Raw genomic sequence first — 25,895 nt, 5'->3', positions numbered from 1 at the left:
AAGCCTAAATGAGGTTACTGTGTGCTGCCTGCCCTCTGTAGCACGCTTCCGTTTCCAGGGGCTGGTCCAGCCAGCAAATAAAAGCCAATTGCTGTTATCAGTTCACGGAGGCTTGCTGGTGGAGAACAGGTCTTTTAATTGTTAACTCTTTGTATGACGGTAATCCCTGAAGGAATAGTTACATAACACCGTAAGACAGAACCACAAAACAACATTTACCTGAAATAGTTTCAGGTTCACACCATGCCCAGGTTGGTTCCATGGTTCCAAGCATCTAAGCTTGTTCCCCTGGGCCATGCGGGACTAGGCTCACTTCCTACCTTGTTATGTGGGGTTGGGTTTTTGTGTGTTGGTTTTTTTTTTTTTTCCCAGTTGTGAAACACAAATGACTTTATAGCACAGAATGTTTTTCCATCTCCAGCCTTGGTAACTCCTGTTAGTTTCACTCCATCCCTCTCTGTCTCGTTCCAGGAGCTGATGACTGCTTAGCACGGCACATCCCTGCATTTCATCCACTGCATTGCTCCAAATGAAGTCAAACAGTCTGGCAGGTGTCTGCAGAGCAGAGCAATCCTCAGGCAAAGCTGCACCGTGCCTTCAGCACAAGCTGCGGCTGGCTGAACAGCCAATCTTTATTCAGGAATGAAAGAAGTTGGGTCATCGCTTCACAGACTACCTTGTACTCCTCCAAAGGAATGTTAGTCTGAGAGACGCTTCCAAGTGCCAGGGCTAGAGACAGGACGTCTAATAAACCTCTCATTTCATGAGAGAAGCACAAAGAATTAGGAAATACACAACCTGGAACTAGACAAATGGGCACCATTATTTATTAGGCTGCATTGCCTCCTGCAACCCTTTTTTTTTGCAGGATCAACCACAAAAACTGTGAGCTGCAGAGGGGGAGAGCAACGTAAGCTTTCACCTTCACAAAGTGGGAGGGCAAGTAATGGAAAGCAGTGAATAGCAAACAAATCTGCTATGAATAGGCAGTTACTCATGTTCCTTGAATTCCAACATTGTTACTGAGTGCACATCTTCCACCCGCAGATGACGGAGGTATATATCCCATGCAGTGACCTCGTCCATGAAAAATCAGAGGGAGTGGGTACGAATGCCTACTTCTAACATTTCTGCATCCCCCTCCAAGAACTTCCGCTTTGCACAGACAGGTAGAAATGTCCAGAAGCTTCCTTACCACCCGTATTTCAGTGCCATTCCCGTGGGGCTAGGAAGCTAAACCAGAGAAGACCTTCAGCAGCGACTAGCCTTTCTGCACTGCTGCTAAGTGTAGCTCTTGGATCGTTGTATCTGTCTTTCTCATTTTAGATACCAAAGCCTGAATCCCAGCAAAATCCCTCCAGGGTCTGCGGACAATAAGAAGGCATCAGAGCTCTCGCTTGGCTCTACTGATCTGGGGGAGAAAGAGTGCAGAACTGGATATAACAAGGTACCGTTTACTCCAACCAAATTGAGCTAAATAAATTGATGGCAGTTATGACTCAGCATGCTTTTGGTGGAGATATAGCTGCAGAGCTAAGAGTTTCTACAGCAACCCACTTCCTCATGCATATAATATCCTCTCTTACACATGCTCCCAAGCCTGACTTTTAATCAGACAGTACAGTTAATATAATGCAAATGAAGTGCACGTTAAGCTATGCCATAAATCTCACTTGGTCTTTACTATTCCTTAGTCAGGCAAAAATCCTACTAACTGATCATTTATCCAATTTAAGACTGGAAAGGAAAATGGAGAGAGACTGTTGTAGCTGTCTAATATTAGCAGGGTACGTCATTAATTTTGCACATATGTTTTTGTCATAGCATAATGAAAGTAGCTATTGTAACAGCCACGCAAAAGGGAGTGTTCTGTTCTTTGCATGAACCTGAAATCTGCATTTCCCAACTTTTACAATAATTACACAATATCCATCAGTCCTCTGGCCTATTCTGTCCTGAAATTTCAGCATATGGATGGAGGTTAAAGTGGGCCAGACACTGTCCTGATCCTACTTTTAAAGACAACAGCCACAAGATTATTACTTTTTTTTTTAATTACTTAGTGCATTTTCTGGCACAGGAGAGCACAAGGTATATTTGGGTTTCATCAAGCAAAAGACTTCCACTCCTGCTTTACTATATGCCACTTAGCTACATCTTACGCTGATCTCGACGTTATTTTTTATAGCTAAAAGGCACTGAAAAGGCTAAAGAACTCAGGGCAAATCCATGCTAAAGATGAATGGAATCTAATTCCTAATTCTTGCATTCCCATAGCCTTCCCAAACTTTATCTGTTTTTGTATATGTAAGCAGAGAAGAGACAAGATCACAATGAGATAAATCAACATGTAAAGATCAAAGAAGTAAAATATTCTCATTTCTGAGTGCTAATAGACAGCAAGTCCAGAGTTTCGTAGTCCCGAAGGTTACCTAGAACTCCAGGTTTTAATACTCTTTTGTCTTCCAACTTATTTTTTTCTGTGGTGGAATCCTGGCCACACTGGAAGACATGAGAGATGAACCTCTGGCAAAGATTCTGACCATGCCGCAACGTCGTGCTCATGGCTTCCTGATGAGGACTGAGTACAAAAAGATGCTATAAAGAAGGTATCCTCGGGGAAAAAACTAGAAACTATTCTGTGAATCCAAGGTGGCTAAAGAAACCAACCCCTAATGTAATTCATTTACTAACAAGAACCACGAAACCAAACTGGGACTTCCAAATTCTCCACCCCAACAATAAAGCTTTCCTGCTTTTTCCACATGGCTCCGTGTAGTAGAACAACATTGCAGTTAGACAGCTGGGCAGCTCCGTTACATCCTGTGCATCCACTCCAAAGACCAGCAGCTGGAGGATCTCTGTAATTTGGTAGTGAGCCTTATTCCTGGTCAGAAACCCTAACTCACATGATGCGCAGTGAGTCTCCTGGAACCCAACCACAACACATACTTTTACAAGTCACAAGATTTTGGTTTCGATCTGCGCACTTTTTTTGCCACTGCCTATGGCATCTGTGGCTGCAGGACAGAGGAGAAGAAAGATAAGAAGCAAAAATCACCCTTTCAATTAGCTCCCAGTTTATTTGTGTATTTGTATATTTTTATTTGTATACTTCCAGCAGTATTTGTTTCTGCTAGCGCATGAAAACTTCAATTTCTACATTCCCAGTAGTATTTTTTAAACAAATTTAATTCTGTCATTCTTTTTCCCGTGTCAGCAAACAACTATGACTCTTCTTGCATGACAAAAAATTGGGGGGCATTGAGGCCTACCCCATGTGACCGAGACTACGTACTGACTCCAGCATTCTGCTGCATACAGCTGAAGGTGAACACTGTTACAGTGCCAGGAAACAGAACTGTTTCCAAGACCCACATGTTCTGTTTGCAACAGGCTAGGCCTGATGGCAATTCAGAGGAATGTCCAGAAGTTTCTGCAGCTGCTTTTCTGGGGAGGGTGGAAATTGTAGTGCAGGGTGAGCAAAATACTCTGAGGTTGTCCTGTTCTGCAGAATTAAACAGCGGCAATTACCAGCACGGAGAACCTTTGGAAGTCTGGCCAGGGAAGATAACGGCTGGGAAAAAAAATAACAGCCATGTCAACTTCAGTGAAGACACTGAGAAAGCTAGTGACTTTCTTGTTAATTATTAATAGGGCAAGGGGTTGAATAATTTCTTTCCAAATCAATGCCAGAAAAGTTAGTAAATGGAGAAAACCCTGAAATCTGAGTCTAAGCCTGCTACCTCCAGAGACTGGAAAGCCAGTGCCTTAGACAGTCAAGACCTCAACCTCCCATTTCTAAAAACAGCAGGGAGAGAAGCGGTGAGGTTCTGAGCATGGGAATACAAGACTTCACTATTCATTAACATATAAAAGCTGAAACAAAGCTGCTTGGTTGACTTCTCTTTAGTAAGACCACACTGCCAGCTCGAAGGGGCAGTTCCAGCTCCAACTTCCTTCACTTAGTCCCAGGATGGATAATTCAGTCAGTTTTCTGGTAAGAGAGGAAAGAAAGCGCTTTCCTCTCTGGTAAGAGAGGAAAGAGGAAAGATACTCAAGCTTAAGTGAAACAAAACTACGTTGAAGCCAATTTTCCATATATAGGTGAAACAAAATCTGCCTTTTTACCTGGGGACACACCTTCCCAACTCCACTGCAAACCAAATGAACTGCCACAGCCTTGGGAAGAAAGAGCTTTCGAAGGGTTCTGGTCCCATTTGGACTGGTATGAATCTAGGTTTTTATAACAATCATTCTGCATTTATCTCAGTTCAGAATCTGGAATACAGTCCTGATTTCTATGCTGGCATGCAGATCTGCTACTGTGCACCGTAACCACCTTTTCTAGGAGTTGTATTACTCACACTATAGATATGAAGCCCTCTGCGCTGAACAGGTGTTTCAGAAAACACCAAGTCTCCCATTGCTATGCAAAAAAATACTAGGATCTGATAATAAAAGGATCATCTCAGGGCTTTCAGGGACAAGTGGCAAGTCAGGGTGGCATTTTTTAAAATGTAAACTCTTCTTTAAGGATCTGTGTGTGTATAAACAAACAGATTTTTTTTATGCTTAACTTTTAAGAAGCTATGGTCTGAGTCAAGGAGATTCAGATCAACTCCAGCAACAGGTATGTTAACGGAATCTTAATAAACTCTGCAGAGGAGGAATACTCTTGCATGTCTTGCTAATGGAAGTTTGCTGCCATAAGAAGCAGGAATTGTAGCAGCCTTTCATAGGCTGAACACTGGATTCCCACCCCTTCTTTAGGAACAAGAGAACCTGTTGGATGCTGAGGAGCGCCTGGCTCAAATGAGGAAATCAAAGATGGACCTGCTGAGCCCAGATCCTGGATACAAAGGAGCAGACATGAGTGCCAGCAAGTGGATGTAGGAGGATTAGCTCAGCGATTTGAAATGCGACTTGGAAGGGCTGGAGACTGAGAAGGAAAAGCAGGTATGAAGCATGACAAAGGTTTTTTTCTGGCTCATTCTTCTGGGAAATGGACCTCAACAACCATTACAGCTCCTCCAGTCAGAGCACCCTTTATGATGCTCAGATTGACTCAGCTAATCTCCCCTAGAGTTTTCTGTATTGTCTTCCAGCATCTCATATAACCTGGGATGGATTTAATTCTACACTTCACCCTTCCACCCCATAGTAACAGTCATTTCACAGCAACTTCTAGGGATCCCTCTACATAAAGACATTTGCATCTTGTGTATATTCTTTTTAAATTATGCCCACTGTTACATGGCAATGCTGGTAGGCCTCTACTTATAAAATGCCCCACTCCACAGCCATGCAACTCCTGTCCACCTGGCCTTAGGGAATACTTCTCCCCTTCCTGCACCTGAACTGGTTTTTATTTCATGTAATTGGAGAAGTTTTAAATCTGTACTGTAGCAGCCATGTGGCTGTCTGCTGCTTCTTCTGAAGTCGGTGCTAACATCCACAGGATGTTAAACTCACAGATGCCTCATATGTCTCAGAATTTATTAACTGAATCTCAGATTCCTTCTAAAGAAATATAAGCTTCCAGTGACATTTTGTCCTGATGCTGCTAACGGCTTGTGTGATCCACAGAACCTGCGTGATGTTCCCTTTCCTGACTGCAGGCATTAGACCACAGAGTTCAAACTCTGACTTCAGATCTTTCTGCTCAGAATGACTCAGTCACTAAATGCCAAAAGGAGAAGAGGGCTTTGCAGGAAGTTCATCAGGTAGAAATAACTCCTCCATTTTTCTTTACTCTCTCCTATTCGCATTCTCCTATTCTGGAGAAAGGAAAAAAAAAATTGTCTGCTTGCTTAAATACTTTGAGACTACAGTGTGCTTGCTGCACAAACAGGAAAGGGGCTGTGTTTTTCTAGGTATTATCTCACAGCAGCACAGTGAAGTGTTGCCAACTCGTACCGCTGCCCAAAAGAGCTACGTGGATCGCGCAGGGTGAGCAGGAATCTTCTGTGAGAGCCAATGCTGGACCAAGTTCCTCTGGGCCTATTGAAAATGCACACACAAAGTGAATACTGCTTCCAGGAGGCACCTCAGATGACTCTGTTCTTTGGGCTTTCAGTTTGTTGCCAGGGCAGGGTAGGGAGTTTCTCACCCAACTCTATGCACTAGTCTTGGTCTCTCCCTTCCCAGAAAACAGCAAAGTGAGGAGAACAAGGTGAACCACCTGACCAAGAACAACAGCAAACCTACCCCTCAGACGCATGAGGCGAGGTGCAGTTGCTATTGTCTATATTTTAGTCGTCTCTCTTCGGTCTGTTTTTGATATCTTGAGCCCTTCTAATAAACATCACCTACATGTGCGTTACAAAGTTCTTTCTCACACTGATTCCACTTTTTTCAACTAGCTGGAGGACAAGTGGGAACAAGAAAATAAGATCCACCTCAAGGTGGAAAAGGCTCATCACAAAGCAGAGAGTGACCTCAAAATGACAATTGCTAACCTCAATGAGACGGAATGAGCCAAACTTGGAAGAGGTTGTAAAGCAGTAAGTGTGAATTGTCACAGAATTTCCCAGGGTATAGGATCCTGCTGGGTGCAGTTGTGCTACATCACAGCTCTGACAGCATTAGCTACACCGGAAAAGTCACTTGATCATAAAGTCACTGGGAAAATCCAGTCATCCCCTGATCTCTTCAGTATTAACCCAAGGACAAGCAGAGGTACAGTTCAGTAGTTCAGGCAAGCAGAATCAGAAATACAGGATTTTGTTTCCTAAGTCTTTCTCTGACTCATTGTCTGATATTTGTAATTCATCTTCCACACTCACCCACATATAAAATGTGTATAATCACCAGGAAGTTATGAGGCTCAAATGATTCATGTTTATGTAAGGCCTTATGATCCTCAGAGAAAAACTGTTTTAGAAATGCAAAATATTATCACAAATTAGAACTTTATTTTAGTGTCACTATTGACTATTTCAGTGATGGGTCTGCCAGCACTTCTCCAACAAACCTCCCCTTAGAAATTAACATCCCAGAACACAAATTTCCAACTCGGTATTATGCAAACCACTAACTTACGTAGCTAAAGAGCTAAGTAGCTAAGGCAATGTGTACAATCATTAATAAATACTGGCAAGCTTTGCTAATTGAAATTCTAACACAGTGCTCCACAGGGAGTACAAGATACTTGTGCTTCAGAGCAAGGCCACTGGGACCTTTAAGTGACAGAAGAAAAATTAAGTGCTGGTGTTTGTTCTTCAGAGCTGCAGACAACTCAGCTTTCTGGGGTGCTTGTGCCTTTACTTGCAGACCAGTTAATGACTGGTAAGGAGGAGACTCAACAAAGGAAAAAGGGACTTAAGTGACCTGCCAGTCCCACTAAGGAGAGAGGACACTAGATCTCAACTCACTTTCAATGAAGATTAACCCGTTCACTACAGAGTAGAAATACTTATTTGGCTTAACTCATTTGCCGTCACATCCTACCCATTCTTATCCCACAACAGCCTGCTTGCACAGGTTTATCTTTTTGAAAAGGCTGAATTGGCACAAAAGATTAATACAAAGGTTTTAAACTTACCCTGTTAAAATGGAGCCTGGAGCCTATCACTCTTTAAACCCTTAAATAACAGAACCAGCTGAGATCTGGTATTTATTTTTCCCCAGGTAGATTTTTAGGTTTTTTTTTCTACAGCAGATTTTGACTACTTCTCTATGAGCTCGTGAAACCCCTCGGCTTGGAAACATTTGCCTTTTTAGCTTCCAGACAATCAATACTTCAGCTAGCTCTGAGATCCAGCTTGTCTTGTGTATTATCCGCTCACTCTAAACTCCACTTTCTTTGAAGTCTGGGAAACTGCACGCTCACTGCAGGTCTCCTGCCATGCTGCTACAGCCAGAAGAAAGGTGATCTGCTGCAGGGACCTCCTCCTCTCCTTGCAGGCAGCCACCAAAGACAGCTGATAGATCTTTTCATCCACATTAATGCCAAAAGCTACTGAAAGATACACTGCCTCCCATCGTGGAAGGAAAAGTGGTAAATAAATCAGAAATGAGACCACACCTCGCAGGATGCGCAGTGTTACCATTCTGAATTCAAATATTTCTTTCATCCAGCGTATTTCAGTGCCCAAATATTTAACTAAAATCTCAGCATTTCAACCAAAAAGAAATGACCCACAAATCTAGATCACAGCTATTTCTATGAAGAAGCTTCTCCTTCCCTCAAGTAACCGAATCAGCATGGTTATACTCCTGAAGGCCAAATTCCAACATGATACAGGAAGCTAACAATGCTGCAGATAACATCAGTTGTCTACCGAGACACCCGGCCAGGTCTTTCCTGCTTTGTTGGCTTAATATTCCCAGTAGATCTCTCCCAGGAAAAAAAATCCAGTGAGCCGACAAACATACAGAGAAGGAAGTGAAGAAATTAAGATTCTTGTTTGTATTTCCACAAATTTCTCTCACATCTCTTGCTCATAGCCGCTGCTGTGCTTGTGTGCGCCCTCCAGGCCCATATACTGAAGAGCTGGAAGAAGACCTGGAAGCTGAGCATGCTGTAAGAACACAGGTAAAGGAAAAAACTCCCCAGGGGAGTGATTACATCTCTGAAAAGACCTAAACACACGAAACTACTAATTAAAAATCCAAAATTCCTCATGAAAGAGTAGTAAGATGGACAACAATCTTGAACTCTAGTTGTAGCCTAAGCAAGCTCACTGTTAGAAATTGCACATGCTTCTCCTTTCGCAGAAACCTCTGAAGAAGCCAGACACGGCAGTCCTCCACACAGCAAGAGGCAGCAAGTTGGGGAAAATGGGCATTTCTCTGGCCTGTGCTTCAGCTATCAAATCACCCCAACTTCTGAGAGTTCTGTAGTGATGGATGGATCTGCTCTAACAAATCTTACGTAAATTGCCAGGATGTGCTTGTTTAAGTACATAATCAGATTCATTAACAATGGAAAAGCCTGAAGATAATTTAATCCCAAAAAGGTTATATTTTAACAGAATGCTCTGAACACATTCCAATGACTAATACAAATTGATAGCACCAATAATAAGTAACATTTCCATTTCAGTTCACTTTAGAAATGCTAGCTAATTAATTCTCAACCATATCAGCAGGTAGATCGATGTCAGATACTTTCCACAGGTGGGAAAAGAGAGGGAAAGGAACTTGTCCAGTGACACAAAAAGCAGCAATGTCTGTTAAAGCAGAGCACAGCATTTGGGAATTCCCTCTCTGATTATGCCTCACACTTGCTACCATTGTTTCCAAAATGGTTATGCTTCTAAATATACATAGGCTCTTCGGGGTGGAATAAGAATTTCTTCCCCTCTTTCCCACTAGGTGGAGAAACAAGGAAGAGTGCGTGGAAGAAGCTGGTGTTGCAACAACTGCTCAGGTAAGATACTTTCCCAGCATCTGAGGATCTCGTCTCTCCTCAGAGAATGAGAAACATCCCTGGGGTTCTCCAAAGGAGAAGCTTCTTCAGCACCTTCTCTGAGCTCGTAAGCGGACCAGATCTCGCAGACCTTACCCACTCTTCCCCTCACGCTGCAGACCTTGGAAAGGGTAAAGCACTGAGGCTCCATGAAATTCTCTGTAAGCTTTGTTATTCCTCTAGAGTTGGAGTGCAAGGTGATCGGAGATTCATTTAGAAGCACACAGTAAAAAGAGGAGGCAGGACTGTTAGGTGTACTTTCTGTTGTTTTCCAAGGAAAATACATGGTCTGCAGTCCAGAGAACTAGTCTGAGCTTTAGCAAGGAGGCCTAGAGATGGTTAATCTTTGTGGAAGATACCAGCCACTGACCTTCTAATGCATTAATACCAAAGATGGGATTTGTCCCAAATAAAGAGACTGTTAAAGCTAAATAAAAAGCTTCCAAAAGCCTTTCTTATAAAGCATCCCCGAGGGCCTTACTGAGACTCCAAGGCTGCCAGATCCCAGCTGACAACACACACTTGGCCCCCTCTCAGATCTAACAGAATTGCAAGCAGGAAGCTGGGCCACTGAAGCTGCTCCTTGAGCTGGAGGAGGCGGCCCTGGAGATCCAGGCCACGGGCTCTAACCTGCGCAGGAAGCACACGGTTGCTGTGGCTGAGGTGGCAGAGCTCATGGAGAATCCCCAGTGTTAAAGCGAAGCTGGAGATGGACAAACAGGTCATGAAAACGGAGATGGATGACCTCAGTGCAAGCATGGGGTCTCTGCAGAAATCCGAAGCGAGAGGTCAGCAGAGAATTCCTCCACAAACCACCAAAGCAGCCACGGGTGTAGCCATCAGTGCGAGGCAGAATTCAGCCCTCTGCAGTGGGAGTAACTGGTACCAGAAAGCAGCTGTTTGCAGGTGGTACTGAACACTGCCTGCCCCAGCTGATGGAGTGGGCATCCCCCCCACTGAAGGTCAGGACACTCTCCACTCCCCCTGGCTATTACAGCCATCCCACTATAATTGCAACCAACTGGAATAAACTGAGTTTGTAAGACAGGGAGGATATTTTGGCCCTTCAAGCCTTACTCAGCATCACATGACTGACATCGCTCTTACAGCTGAACTCAGACGCTCGTGTTCACAAGCTGGAAGATAACGAAGCCAATGCCCAGCTGGCTGGGGTGGAGAAGAGCCAAGCTGAAATTAATGTCATCAGGCTCCAAGGTAAATTCCTTGACAGCTTTGTGCAATGTTGCCTCCCTCTTATCCTCCCCTTCCTCTACATTTCATCCAGCTCTAGCAGCCCTGCCTCGTCTCCTCGAGCAAATCTGCCCAATCCTTCTAGCCTTCGCTTCTATCTCTCTCCAGTCAGGTTGAATTAATTCCTCTCCTGCTTCTTTCTGCACTTTTCCCACAGCCAAAACCAGCCAGCTGACTTGAGAGCACAAGGAAGCTGAGAGCAGGCTTAACCAGATTGTTCACATGAAAATTTCTCACCTCACAAGCAGATGACTTCAAGAGGCAGCTGGATGAAGAGTCAAAGGTATTGGGGACCACCAACTGTCTTCAGAGGTTGTTGCTGTCATGGGACATGCAGTGCCTGCTCTTCTGCACACTCTGTCCACTTCAGAGTAACAAATCTTTTGTGTTAGCTCTCACAAAGGAAAACTTTCTCATCCAAATTAATCTCTGGGCTTGTTACCAGCTGATCTTGGAGGCATGAGCCTTGTATGGATATGAAAATAAGATGCAGAATCTCCCATGAGTCAGCAGCACACACCTCTCGATTCTCAGTCCACTGTCCATTCAGTGGATTGCAAAGCAGTTTATTTGCATAGATCACACAAGTTTGGCTCAAAATACACCAGAATTTCAGGTCGCAGTCTGACATAGCTGTCTTGGAAATTTCTGTTTATCTCCAAAGAGTAATCCTAGTGCTGCACCTGTATATCAGAAGTCTGGCAGGAATGGTCTCTGTGTTCAGAACAATCACCAAATGGGTTTACTGTCATAACTCTTTTGAAACACTGTTTGAGAGAAAACAGTGATGATGACAAGCCAAGTTCTGTTTTCAGTTGCTTGAGCTCAATTCAATTCACTGCAGTACAGCAAAAAACAGGTACGCAGAACAGGAACTTGGCTCCTGAGCAGGAAGATATTTTAAAGCCTGAGGTGCTTCTATCTGGTCCAGAACTGAGTTTGTTCAAGTGGAGCACACCAGCTCTGGGCAGGGAGGTCAGTGCATTCATAGTTCCAAGAAAAAAGACGCCTAGCAATGGCTGTGCTATCTCCAGTCCCGCACTGCTGCTGCAGTGAGCCTGGCCAACACCAAACATGATTTGGAGCCAGCGAAAAGAGTAGTTAGAGGAAGAAGAGGAGAGCAAAGCTGAACTGCAGTGCCTGGTCTCTAAACTCAATACTGAAGTCACAGTCTGGAGGACTAAATACAAGACTGATGGTACTGAAAGAACCAAAGAGCTGGAAAAAAAAAAAAATCAAGCAAACACTCAGCTTTCACGGAGTCTGTGATGGGACTTAGAGCAGTCTTTAGTTTGACTGCCAAGCTACAGCTTACAGACGTGATCTGTTAGGACTCAATTTGGTAAGACAGACAGAAAGCAAAGGGCTCCAGCCAAGAGAAAGAAAATTATACTTGCAATAAGAAACAGGGACTATTGAGACCTAACACTTGTAGACTGACAACAGAAAACCAACACTGATCCTTTCTGACAAAGGCTTGAATTTGGATAGCCTTTCTTTATTCCAACAAGGACTTTACTCTTCCAGCAGCCCAACAAAAGCCACTAGCATTTCCTAAGAATAAAGCAAGCATCAAATCAGATTAAACCTCTTAGAATCTGGTCCTTGAGATCTGGTATTACAGGCTAGAAGCTGAGCCAATCTTTGTAGCAGCTTTTCTAACAGGACTAACAAAGATGCTTTCACGTAACAGCAACAAAAGTTAAGGCGTCTGGAGAGACTCACCATACGCCTGAAAAAATTGAGATAAACGGAATAAGCTACTACATCTCTGCCTCACTCTGTACTGAGCCCCAGGGGTACTCACAAGGGAGGGAGGCTACTCTGCTCTTAGACACTATCCCACCCCTTGAGGTACTTGAAGGGAAGGTGGAAGCGTCTATCACCAGGTTACAATCCAGCAATAAAGAGCTGAGCTGCAGCCCAATATGCCATAACCACCAGTGGAGGGGAAGAACCAGATACGTCCTAGTAATGATTTTACAGTCCCTTTTCTGAGAGTGCTGCCAGGATTTTACCTTTTCACTGGTGAAAACAGTGATGGTGCTCGAGATGAGGGCTCCTGACTGCCACCACTCCTCACTCCATGACCTACTCACCCACTAGGATATTTCTGCCATCTCTCCCTCAGGGCAAAGTTAGCTGTGAGGCTCCAAGAAGCAGAGGAGACAGCTGAATTAGCCCAAGCCTAGGTTGCCAACATGGAGAAAACTAGGCAGAGGCTTCAGAAATAAGTGAAGGACCTCACACTTACACTTGACCTTGAGAAGGCAAGAAATCCAGCCATTCAAGAGTGCATCCAGCACAAGCCTGACTAACAAGATCTAAGACCTGGTACTGGAAGCCCTGGGAGTCCTTCTGTTAACTCAGCTCAGCTTTGGACTGGTCTCTTATTTCTTAATATTTTAAGATCTCTCTATTAAATATCAAGTAATCTGTATGACCATGAGAAGCAAGGCTAAGATTTATCACATCAAGAGGAAACCCAGATGAGAGCCGCAGCATGCTTCTAGTAAGCTCATTAACTGACTTCCAGAAACAAGAGTACAGCTAAAGCAAAAGCCCTCCTTTACTGCAAGGCAAGGTTTTCATCTTTTTTTTAAGGATAATGATATATTGCTTTGAACTATTCAGTGTTGCAGCTCCAGTGGGTTGGCCACTGGTTATTAACCACCATACTCAAAGAAGATCTAAACAACATGCAGTTTAAACTCTCGCAACAAATAGTCCTTCAGGAAATTAGTATTTCTACTCTTGCTAGTGTTAGTGTAAGAGCATGAATAGTAGTGCAACTGTGAGACATCTGAATAAAAATGTTACTTAAAATAGGCACAAAGGCTGCTCCAAATCCACTGAAGTTCTTGGGTATCTGCCAACGACTGCAGTCGGCTTTAGAACAGGTCTCAAGAGCCGAAAATCCCACATACAGCATTACATTACCGGGCTGAAAAAATCTCTTTTACCATCACTTTCTTTAATGAAGCAGCTCTTTATTCTATGGTTCCTGTGGTGTGCTTGTAACCATGGTATCTGAACGCATGTGTGGATCATAAGGATATGCAGAATATTTGTGATTAAAAGCTCCTAGGAAAGAAAAATGTACCTTTATTCTTTTCCTTCATGACAAGCAGTTAAACACAGTCTAAAACAGTCTCGAATAACATCTTGTTTGTAACCGAGTCATCTTTGAAATAGAAAGAGTCACACTAATCAACCCAGGCAATTACTAACAGCACATCTGCACAAGAAATATCTGAAGTGGAAAACATTTGCTCCACAGCAGCATCATTATGACCGCAGGAGCAAGGAAGACCATCACATTGATGGGAACTGGGTGATCTTGTTAAATTTCTAATGGTGAGGAAAGAAAGCCTCGTAAACATTTTAATCATCCATTCAGAGTGATCAAGAGAAACTCTGCCAGTCATCAGAGCGGCTGCCAATTTAACTGTGACTAGCTGGCAGGACATGCAGGGAAGCGAAGTGTAAAGAAAACTTGTGTCCGGTGAATGCTTGGCTTTATCTTTCCAGGCCAATGCTGCTTATGCTGCCCTGGACAAGAAGCAGAGAGCCTTTGATAAGATTCTGGCAGAACAGCAACAAAAAATGCATATCTACCGCAGGTGGATGTAGATAGTTCCCAGACGGAATGTACACAACTGAAAATTCTGAGCTTAAGACTGCCTATGAAGAATCCTTGGAGCACCTGGAATCTATGAAGAAAGAGAACAAGGCCGTTCAGGGTAAGTACTGGCTTGATGTTAAAAAAATTCTGCAAATCATAAGCCCCCTCATTCCTACTCAGTGATCTCTCGTGGTGTCTTCCAGCACCAATTCCACTTTTCCTATTTCCAGCAGTGCTTTCACTCTCTGGAAACATACATTGGATGCACTTAAAGTCGCAGGTTAGATTCTGCTCTTGGGACAGAGCCTGCACTCACACACACACCACTCCTATTGGATCACCCAAGACCGTAACTAGCCTCAGGACACAGACTCTGGGGATAACATTCAGGATCGAGGTCCTTCCTGAACCCTTAGAACGTGATCACAACAGCAGCTTGGTTGTACCCACTGTTATACTCAGAGGCCATCACTCCAGGCTGGGCCAGGTATCGTCACTGGAGCACCACATAAGGTTACTCCGGACTGGTTACAGCATCAGGCTTAAATAAGACACAGGCTGCAGTCCCAGTTCTGGCTACCAGCATTCTCTCTACTTCTAAGCAATTCACCTAGAGGACTATTCACAATGGAGAGCTTTACCCCAGGAAGACAATGTTCCCTTTAACCTCAGCAGGGAGGATCAGGCACCTCCAGGAATCAGTTCAGAGCAAGTCAGTTAAATTCCTGCTTGGGATCTCTCTCTTGGCATCACTCCTCCCCCACTGGCTGTACAGGGAGACCAGCTGCCTTGGCTCTCTCTTTTTTATTCTTGTTAAAAACACTTCTGTAAATTACAAAAATCAATCTCTTACAGAAGGCTGGAAGGTGACACTGTAAATATTTAGAAGATGCTACAATCTGCTGCCCTTGTGGTCAACAGAAAGCAGTGATGGACTCCCTGGCACAGGCCCAGTGTTTTCTGGGCTATCTCCCCCAACCTTTGCTCTGGCCAACATCAACTGGCAGAGAGCCCCATTCTGCTGTACCGAGACAATGCAGCATCCTGTTTCATTTTGTGAGAGCAATCATCTGAAAGGGAGAGAGGGGAGAAGGCTGGATAAAAACTGGAAAAATTTTCTCTTTATTTAACAGGCTTTATTCTTCCATCTCCATGAACACATGCAGCAAGCAGGGCTCATTCAGAAATCCAGGATAATATTTAGCAACAAAAGAAAAGGGCAGCTGATATAAAGTGACTGGAATCATTTCATGCCATTTCCCTTCAAAGAATCTGCCTGGTGCACTTGGTAAAGTTCAGAGTCCTGAAATAAACCTATCATATGAAATATCCGTTTTCTTCCCTAGAGGAAATTAAGGATCTAATCAATCAGCTGGGGAGGGAGGGAAGAGCATTCCTGAGCTGCAAAAGACAGAGATTGGAGATTGAAAAGGATGAACTGCAGGTGGCACTGGAGAAGCAGAGTCTTCCCTGGAGGTACCAACGCTACAGATGTGAGAGCGGCGTGCCAGCGCGGTGGCTGCTGCCCACATTCTATCAGATGGATTTGTACGTATAACCCCGCAAAGGGCACGTGTTCGTCCATCTGTTGGATTCTTCCTTGCAGGCCGAAGAAAGTAAACAGATCTGCATTCAGCTCACACTGGCTCAGGTTAATGCTGACGTTGACAGGAGAACAACCAGGTATAGCGAAGATATAACACTAAGTCACAGGTGAAGGCTGCAGTATGGAGGCTTTAAGTTAGGGAAGTTTTATAATTATTAAGGGGAATTCCTCCTGGGACTAGATTGGCTGGGGGTTGTACTGTCTCCATTATTGGACGTTAAGAGCAGTCTAGTCACATGTTGTCTAATGGGACCAGTTCAGCAGGAGGTGATCCAGATTTTAGGCAGCAGATTTTGCAGATGACCTCCTGAAAGCTCTCCCAGCCCTATGTTTAAAATAAGGTATTTATGAATGGCTTGGTGCAAAATCCTGCTATCTCAGTTTCAAACAGGTTTGAAAAGTTACTGTATTTTTATTACTTGGTGGGCAATAACTTAATACAAAGGCTGGATCAGACTCAACATAACAGAATGCTGTACCATATGCTTCACTGGACCCCACAGAAGTAATCACCAGCAGGCAATTGAGTCTCTGCAGGCGAGTCTGGAGACGGAAGCAAAGGGGAGTGCTGAAGCTCTCCGGCTTGAGAAGATGGACACTGACCTGACCTGCACGGAAATGCAACTGGATCATGCCAACAGGAACAACAGTGAGCTTGTCAGGACACTGAATAAACTACCACAGCACGTCAAAGTAAACTGGAGAGGGTGGAATCAGGTCCCTGGATGGACAACCACACCAGTTCTATTTTATAGTTTAAGCAACAAAGCAGTAGATTATGTACTCTTGTAGACAGACATCTTGAACAAAATGAGAACTTATATTCAAAAACCGTGGTTCTCCCACTCATACAAATGTCAATCTACAATAGTTGCAACAAACCTTATACAAAAAAAAGCACTACTATCAGGTTTTGTCAAACTAGAAACCCAAAGAACTATTCATATGCAATGAAAACAAAAAAGTTCTGCTTTTAAGAGAAGTTGTAATTGCTGTTTGAACAGGACAGTCAAGAAATGGACTAGAAACTAGAAGAGATGTAAAACTACAGAGCTTCCTTTGACTCTTCATCTCTGAAATAAAACTAAGTACTTTAGTGACAGGCTAGTCTCTTTGTTGGAATAAAGTGATTCAACTGCTGCCAAAAAATCCAATTTTAGTAACTTAGAGTAACAATAAAGATTCTTTCTCTACATACACGTGCGTATATGTATATATATACACACTCAAACCTCACTCGTCCTCAGTCACGTCAGCCTCAGTCAGAAGTAATTCTCTTAAAGTCAGTACGGCTACAACGATTAAGACAGGCATACACGATACTGGAATCAGCAATGAGGTTTTTTGAGGGGACTGGTTTTGGTTCTTTTTAAGTTATTTAAAAATCTAGCATCACCTTAAAGAACAGCTTTGCAGAGAGACCTCCTACATCTTTCAGTTTCCTCTCCCTCCATTACCTACCTTAATCTTTCATCTGCTTTCAGGTCCTTTGGATCTAAACGGATGAGGATGCTTGCCAGCACGAGGAGGTGCAGGAGCAGTACACGCTGCTTCAGCCCACTACAGACAGAACTGGAAGAAGCACAAACCAGTCTGGAGGACAGCGAGAACTCTCGAACTCCTGGAGCAGAGGGAGATCATGGAGAAGAGATAATGAACTCAATGTCCATAGACAGAGAAGGTAGAATTATTTATGCAACAGCTGACTTGTCAGAGAAATTGTTATTAAAGTTATTAAACCTTAACTCTAGATAAGAAGTGTAGGATTAGGCCAATGATGGATAAATGTAACAGTGCTCTGTAAGATAGGTCTGATAACTCTATGGAACACAAAGAGCTCAGTCTTCAGAGATACAACACTGATAGCAGGATTTTTTTTTTTTAAAAAAAAAACCAACATCTTGGCCCAGCTTTGCTCCTATCAAGGCCTATGAAAAGATTTTTAGCAAATTCAGTGGAAGAGTTAAGATAGTGCTGAGCACTTTTGAACCCGCCCCCCCAAAAGGGACAGTGTAAAATTCTGCCTCCATTGAAGCTACAGTTTTACTAGGTGTTTCCATGGTGCTCAGACTTCTTCCATAGATGGTAGCCCACAGCAAGATCCATTTTAGTGAAATTTTAACTATCCTTGTGTTACAGATTGTGGTATACAATAACATACCTGCCATTTCGTTTTGTGCATAGATTTAAGAAGCTACTTCAACATTCACCATTACAGTCTGCAGTGCTTTTCCATAAAGACCACATGTGCTAACATTTTCAAGAAGAGTATAACTTCTGGAAAGGACTGATATTACAAGATGCATTTCTCAGCTGCAGTTATGGGACATCAGTTATAAAAACGGAGTCGTAAACATGTTTTTTATTCAAATAGGTTAAAAAAACCGCAACCAATACATTCACTCCCAACTGACTGATAACAAAAGGATACATTTTTAGCAGGTGAACTCCTATGTCCATAGGAAATTTGAGGTTTTAAATTTATTTGTTATACAAAACCTAAATAGTGCGGAACTCGTGCAGCATTCTGGAACACAATGGCACATTTACATGAAGTTGTTTTGCTGAAGAGCAGTTTGTATTGCTAGAATGCAGTTTTTCTATTAAAGCCTTTGTAGTTCTCCTTCCTTAGAGTGGGATTTTTTTATTATTTATTATTTTTACAGCAGCAACAACAGTCCTCCAATGATTCATATCAGTAAACAGTAGCACTAAATGAGCTGTGAGGCTCATATTTTCCATGAGATAAAAAGACACATAGATATTGTAAGCTGTAGAGCAGAGACTATGTTGTTGAGAATGCAATCAAATACAGTTTCAGCTGGGTCTAACAGCAGCTGCTGCTACTGCAGCATTACTTTGAAATAAATAATATTGGTACAGAAACTCAAATCCATACACGTAGAAATTCAGGAAAACAGGCTCAGACTCAAGGCCTTCATAAACAACAGGGTCTATTTCTGCCTCAGAGGTGTATCATCATTTTATCGCTCATGTAGCGTGCAAGTAAGTACACAGGTCGTAACGTTCTGTAAAGCAGATCCAGTAGGGTGAATCCCACTTGGCTTAACAGTGTGCAATTTCACAGAGAAAAAAGAAACTCGACAGAAAACTGCAATGCACAAATCATCTCATTAAGAGCCAAATGGAAAAGCTGAGCAGATAAGATACTCCGGGTCTCCAAGACCTCCTTCTGCCCTCTAGAATCAGGCTGGTTACTATCAAATGAAAGCTGGAGCCTGACCTTCAACGCACTACTAATGAGCATGAGGAAATTGTCAGTGAGTACTGAGCAGCTGATGAGAGAGCAAAGAAAGCTGTGGCCGATGTAAGTCACCTCCTCACCTTTCTGCCCTTTATGTTGCTAGGTGAAAACCTTGAGGTATATATTCCATTATTTCTCTCCAGTGCTGACTGGAAAGTAGACTGTTAATAATACATGTTAGCACTTGCATTGCTTTTTACGATCCTGAAAAGCAGAATGCATGTTATCTCACTGATTGCAGTCTGGCAAAATTAATCTGCAAAAGAAGAAATCCACTGCCTCTCTGCCTCCCTGGTAATCTACATCACAGATGGCACCCTGAGGAATTCCTCCATTTCCTCTCGATTTATCCTTTCTTTCACTTATTACACAACTCCACTCATCACACCTATCAGGCCTCCAACAAAGAGTAGGCCGGCTTCCCCCTCTAGCTAGTCAATGGCATTGGTAATTTGCACAGAGGGGAGAGAAGTTGCCAGCACTGAGCAGATTGCTCCTTTGGCACTGTGCTGACAACTGGCACTTCAGAAATATCATAGCTAGCTGTGGATTTAATGCACAGCATTTCCTCCCAGAGCGAGGCCGAGCCTTCTGCCACCTTTGTGCTTTCAGCGACTGCATGTTCAGACAGTATCTTCAGTTTCCATCTACAGCACGCTCTCAGCCACCCTCTTTCCATTGAACAGTAGAAATAAAAGCTTGAAGTGGCATAAGAACTCAAGCTATTGACTTAACAGTAAGTGAGGACAATACCTTTGACTAGTCCAGTGGTATTAAGCTAACATTCCGCCGCCCGGTTTATGGTCCAATCTAGAGTTGTCCAAGTCAGTTGGAATTATTTCCATGATGTCAGTGAATTATGAATCCAGTCTTTAGAAAGGAGGCCTATTATACACAGAAAAACTAAAGATATGGCAAAATCCCTCAGGGGTAACATACAGATATCAGGTCTACGCATCCTAGCTTGCAATGCTCCATATAAATGCTGTCAATCTGTTTCATACCTTCCTCACAAGCTTCCTGGGTGGCAAAAGATCCGTGTCTTGAGCAGGATCATTACGTGCAACTGGAAAAGATTCAGAAGAACTATTAAATTGCAATAAAAAACCTGTAAGTCAAGATGTTATAGGCTGAGTAGTTAGCCCTGAAAGGAGAAAAAAAAAAAAAGCACCATCAGGAAACTCCTGGGTAAGAAAAACATGTACAAATATATTAGAAAGATCATTCCAAGAGTGCAGCTATGAAACTCTTTCCCTGCACCCGAGCTTCCACATTCAGCAAAAATACCTGAAAAGAAACATTTTCATTTAACAGCCAACATGTCCCAAAGGGAATGTACTAATTTAAGGACACCCAGAACAGGCAGAAAAGATGCATGTAGGACACTCTCAGCCCACTGGAGCGCAGGAGAACTTCAGCACTTTGCACCCTGTGCAGAACTCATCAATCAGAATCTTTATGGTGCTTGAATACAGCAGTAATAACCCACTGCTATCAGCAGCTGATCTACACCCACGAAGGAGAACTTGCAAGGTGTACTCTCATCAGCGGCATGACTTGCTGTTTATTTTTCAACTGCAACAAAACTCCAGAGCACAAGTAGCTTAAAATTCCTGGGGCAGATACCATCTTCCTATTTCTTTTTCTGATCTTTGTAGTTGCACATCAACACTTCAAGTTCCTTCCATAATCCTTTATCCTTCTGCTCCTTCTCAGATTAAGGAACTGGAAACGGAGCTAGACTCCAAACAGAAACCTCATGTGGAGACTGAAAATTCTGCACAAGAACCAGAGGCCTCTAAAGGAGCCAGCCTTCCACAAACAATGGCCACAAAATCAATCAGTGCATGCAGGAACAGCTGGAGAATACGCAGAACAAATGGAAAACTTAAAAGAAGCAAACTGTACACACTCCAGCTGCCTGCTTCGTCACACAGGCACACCTTGTGCACCAGAGGCATTTTGCCTCTCCACATACTGCAGGAAGCACACATTCAACTTATACCGACAGCATCCCTAGACATGTGGCCCATTGCGGACTTGCATGCACCTATTCAGACAGTCACCCCGAAACATCTGTCGTTCTCTACAAAGGATTCTCCTCCTCTCCTTTCTTTGCAGCCACTTCCTGTCCTCAAATATCTGTGCACAGATATGAACACACAATTAAAACCCCACCTATTAACGACCATTCTTTAGGGTCATGACTGTACTCTTCATCTTGATGTCATTACACTGAAGAAACACACCAGACACGTTTCAGCTTAGCTTTTTCCAGTGCAAAGATTTTTCTTGTTCAATCAAACCCTTTCCGGTACAGGAACAGGAGGCTAACCAAAGCCTGGCCAAGTAAAGGAAGACCATACATGAACTGGACAATGCAGAGGAGAGGAAGATGGGATGGCTGAATCAGCTCTAAACAAACTGCACACCAGGCATTGTGTCCTAGCAAGCAGAGGGCTTGCTTTTTGGGGGAGATTATCCAAGTGCCCAAACCCTCTTCCTCTGTGTCAGCGGCTCAGAAATAGGCACCAAAGCCGGAGCTCACATATTTAAGCCCACCTGCCATGAATTTATTAGAGCAGAAAAGGGTGTGGAATGGAGAGGAGGAAAACACAGGTGTGTTCTCAACACCAGGTGACTCATGCAGCTCCCTATGAAGGGGAACAGAGATATGTTCTGAAATGGCTAACGGTTAGTACAGATGTGTTTCCACTCACGGTAAAACAGAAAGGGAAAAAGAGCAGCATCCTTCTGCTTCCAAAAGGGATACACATTAAGGGCTAAATATTTTCTCAAGGACACCAAAATTGTACAACAAGGACTTCTCTTAGGAAAAAAGCCCACCTGATCTTGGCACAGTACTGCAGAACACTCCTGTACACGCCAGCAGCCTAGGAGGGAAGACAGGGATCAAAACTGTACGAAGCAAGTACCGCCTGATTCCTACTCACTCTGCTCCTTCCTCTGGGGTAAAAACAAAGGGAAGATCATCATTGCTTATCAAAGTGATTTCTTTACGTAGTGAAAGGTTTGATGGGCACGTGCCTAGACATTACAGCAACTGAAAAATTGCTATGGTACTGATTAAAACAACAGGTTTATGATTATCAAGAAGTGGCCTACATGAGAAAAAGACTAGAAGACAGAGAAAGCGTGCAACAATCTGCAGATAGACGAATTATCTGTCTGCGAGTCCCAAAAGCTTCCAAATAATACTTCTCACGTCTACCTGGAATGACAGAAGATATCCAACACTATCTGAAAAGTATCTGTACTAACAGATTTGGGATTTTTTTTTGAGTCAAGGATAGGAGGTGTGGTCTGGGCAGACTCTTATAAATAATTCACCAATAGCCTTCATTCACAGTCTTAATAGAGCTTATTGTACAGGGAAAAGCTTGAACTTGTTCTCAACAAGACAGCAAAACACGTGTTTGGGGCTGCTACTCAAACCCAAGATGCTAGCCGTAGCAGGGTGCTGCACCAGGAGGGCAGAGCCGCACAGACAGAGCAAACTCAAACAAGCTGAGGGGCAGAAACAGCTCCTGTGGCAGCGCAGGGGGGTACGATCCACAGGACATGAAACTTGGTTGGTTGTGGGACAATTACTCTGGAACTAGGAGGGCTGATCCCAACGAAATGCCTTGAACCAGCCAATGTTAACAATGTCGATGTACAATTTTGCTGTCATAATCTAAAAACCGGTGATAAACACTGCTGTTTCTTTTCCACCGATGATTTTCTGAAAGAGCTAGAGTAAAACTCTGCTGCCATCCTTGCTGTTGTTCACCAAGCCCTGCCTGGAGAACCGGAATAAATGCATTTAGGCATACAACCTTTGAAAAGCAGCCTAACAGAGCGCAGATGCTACCAGATGTCACACGCTTTACACCTTCCTCTGAAGGAGGTCATTCAGAGCCTGAGCCTAGGGGCCTGCTGCCCTGAGCACGCAGCTCCGACCTGCTTCACCGCAGATCTGCTCTGGCAGCAGGGAAAGCAGTCGGTATCAACCTCACCATTACCTAGAAAGCCAGTATGCAAAGAGAATGCACAGCAAAATCTGCTCAAGCTTTGGAACAGTCTTCCTTCTCTCTCATTCTGTATTATGACCATTGCACACATTACACACAAAGCTAAAAGAGGAGTTGGCAAGGGGGACACAGTATGAAGTAGCAAAAGAGCAGGACACTGGGATATATTGTCTTGCCCTGCTTAAAAATCCCCAGTTAGCAGTTATTTAGATCATCAGTGACTTCATCTAATCTTAAGGCAACGTTCTTGAATTATCAAGAATATTACTGATGAAAACGGATTTTGACAAATTACTGTGATTTAGATGGCAGTTCTAGAGAAAGAGGGAATACAATTAGGTGAAAAAATTACATTTGTCGCATCTTCCTTTTAAGCATGAGGCATGACACGACACAGTGCTGGAAACTGCTATGTTTTCAAGTGCTGGGGTGAAGAACACACATCTAGAACACCTCTTGAGGCAAGTATTTTCATCTGCAATTACCCGTTTGTATATACAACAGCCTCTTTTTGACTACCTACTACCCATCAGCATGCGTTTGCTGTTTAAAAACATAAAAATAACAACCTCAAAGGACATTCCAGCCCAAATTTTTTTAAATACATATCTTAAGGTCTGACTGCATCTAAACTACTTTCACTAAGATCAGTTCAACCTTGCTGCCAAGGCCTTAATCTCAAAAACATTGGCACCCTTTCTGGATTAGCACAGCATAATTGTACCAGCAATACAGCAGGAAGAACGGTGGAAAATTCTCCGGAAAGCTTTGCTGGAGACAGGGCCTTAGCTTTTAATGCTTAAAAGTTCGTCAGAGTTCCTCATTTAGATACTTTCACTCCATCTGGTGAAAAACATTTCGTAAACATAAAACCATACTTAAACGTAATTTCATTCCCGTTACGTAATTTTACTTGGCCTAGTTGCATCTCTTCAATCTGTGCAGCTGATCTAGTTTCATCGGTAAGTCAAGAAGGGCTGCAACGATTACATACCCTGCAGTTACAGAACCATAGTGACTCTGATTTAGGAGACCATCGACTCCAGTTTCCTGCCCGAATGCAGGATCTTATACTGCACTTTGGCCATTCTAACAAATATTGTCTGATCCGTTCTCAAAAACCTCTAAGAGCAGCCCTACGTCCTGACAAGTCAGTCCAACACAGGGACTGACTGCTTCAAAGGAATCACTGAGAATTTTTCTGCACTGTAATCTACATCTGCTTTGCTGTTATCTTTGCTTACGACTTCTCGCCTCACCCCCAGTTGGACATGAGAACAAATTGTTCCTTTCCTCACAGCAGCAGCCTTTTATCTATTTGAAGGTTTACCACGTCTTTCCTGAATTTTCTCTCAACAGGCTCAGCAAAAGTCATGTGTTCAAAGCCTCTGATCATTATTGCCACTTTTTTTTCTCCAAATATCCACACTTCTCTTGTGCAGCACCCAGGACACGACGCACTCCTCTAGCACAGCTCAGCAGAGCAGGATTCCTGCGTATGTTCTTAGCACTCTCTTACCTACATGGACTTGCACGGTGTTTGCCTCTCCTGCACAGCAAGTTGTAATGGACCCCTGTTCAGTTTATGACCCACCGCAGCCCCTCCATCTTTTCCTGCAGCGCAGCCAGCTGCTCCATTCTTCGCAGTCTTTTAATTCTGAAGCTGATGACGGTAAAGTGTACAGCAGTGCACCTGCTACTGAACCACATCCTGCTTTTTTCCATTTTGAATCCTAGTTCTGTTTATTCTGCCTTCAAACTTCATCTCAACTTCACATGTAGTAATTACACTCTCTCTTTCATCACGGATGAGTAATGGACCCGGGGTAATTCCCTGTACAAGCACAGATATCAAGTACACTTTTCCTTAACCAGCTTTGCAACTCCCTTAGAGCAGCATCATCTAGACTGGTTTTCCAGTTTATTATTAGAATATCCTGCAAGCCAGTGTCAAAAGCTCTACTAAAAATCAAGATATATGGCTTATACTGCTTCTCCCTTATCTGCAAGCCCTGTTATGCTGCCAGAAAAGGAAATTAAATTGGCTCAATTCATTCACAACAAAGCCATACTGGCTAGCATTCACCTTCTTGCTTCCTTCTAGATGCTTATAAATGGTTTATTTTCCTGCAGACTCAAAATTAAACTCCCTACTCTATTGCTCCTCAGCATATCTGGGAGTCACCAATCTCTCCTCACTCCCCCCACTTGCCTTTTTTTGTTGTTGTTCTACTATAGCTCATAAAACCTCACAGGCGATGGTGTCTGAAGCTTTGCAGGAGCCAAAGCACGAGATCCCAAACAGCAAGCAACTCCTCAAGGGAATTAAGAGCCAGGCAAAGTAATGCAAATGCTCTTCTATCTATATTCCAGCCAGATAAGACAGAAGGTCTTACAGCATCTGAATGAGTTAGGATGGGATTGTTATCCCCTACAGCAGAGAGCATTTTCCTTGCATCCTTCAGCCTCCAAAAGCAAGGCCACAAAGACTCCTCACATGGCAGCTCTCCAACTCTTAAAAGTCAGCCTACACCGAAAGAGCCCAAATGATCTCCCTTCAACACCTCACAACCTCCTTCCCAGGCCTACAGCTCTCCCCCGGCACGGCCACCCACAGCCCCACTAACTCCCACCCCAGGAGGCCTCACACAGCCCAGGCCCTCCACTAGCACTTGGGGCCTGCTCGCACCTGCAGACCC

The 25,895-nt window shown here is 43.4% G+C and overlaps 1 protein-coding gene and 1 long non-coding RNA gene across 2 annotated transcripts; one reads left to right on the top strand and one right to left on the bottom strand.

Moving 5' to 3' along the window:
* Window positions 1-820: 820 nt before the first annotated feature.
* LOC147598826 (uncharacterized) lies at window positions 821-25,354 on the bottom strand. The gene is made up of 4 exons (XR_015260224.1): window positions 24,716-25,354; window positions 20,167-20,228; window positions 17,359-17,518; window positions 821-1,411 (listed from the first exon to the last, which is right to left on the bottom strand). It is a non-coding gene; the product is annotated as an uncharacterized LOC147598826 (long non-coding RNA).
* MYH16 (myosin heavy chain 16) lies at window positions 3,977-16,960 on the top strand. Its single transcript, XM_086759589.1, is given in 22 exon segments — window positions 3,977-4,000; window positions 4,774-4,959; window positions 5,622-5,726; window positions 6,158-6,226; window positions 6,366-6,498; window positions 8,481-8,539; window positions 9,124-9,174; window positions 9,341-9,376; window positions 9,953-10,104; window positions 10,106-10,196; window positions 10,525-10,630; window positions 10,824-10,896; window positions 10,898-10,949; window positions 11,701-11,757; window positions 11,759-11,905; window positions 12,805-12,936; window positions 14,198-14,284; window positions 14,287-14,317; window positions 14,320-14,409; window positions 15,638-15,767; window positions 16,401-16,546; window positions 16,902-16,960. Coding segments are annotated over 22 exon segments (2,016 nt in total).
* Window positions 25,355-25,895: the final 541 nt, after the last annotated feature.

The sequence above is a fragment of the Chlamydotis macqueenii genome, chromosome 15, assembly GCF_036417535.1.
Source record: "Chlamydotis macqueenii isolate bChlMac1 chromosome 15, bChlMac1.mat, whole genome shotgun sequence".
Lineage (NCBI taxonomy): Eukaryota > Metazoa > Chordata > Aves > Otidiformes > Otididae > Chlamydotis > Chlamydotis macqueenii.
The sequence above is the reverse complement of the archived record's forward strand: the minus strand, read 5'-3'. Positions and strand labels throughout refer to the sequence as shown.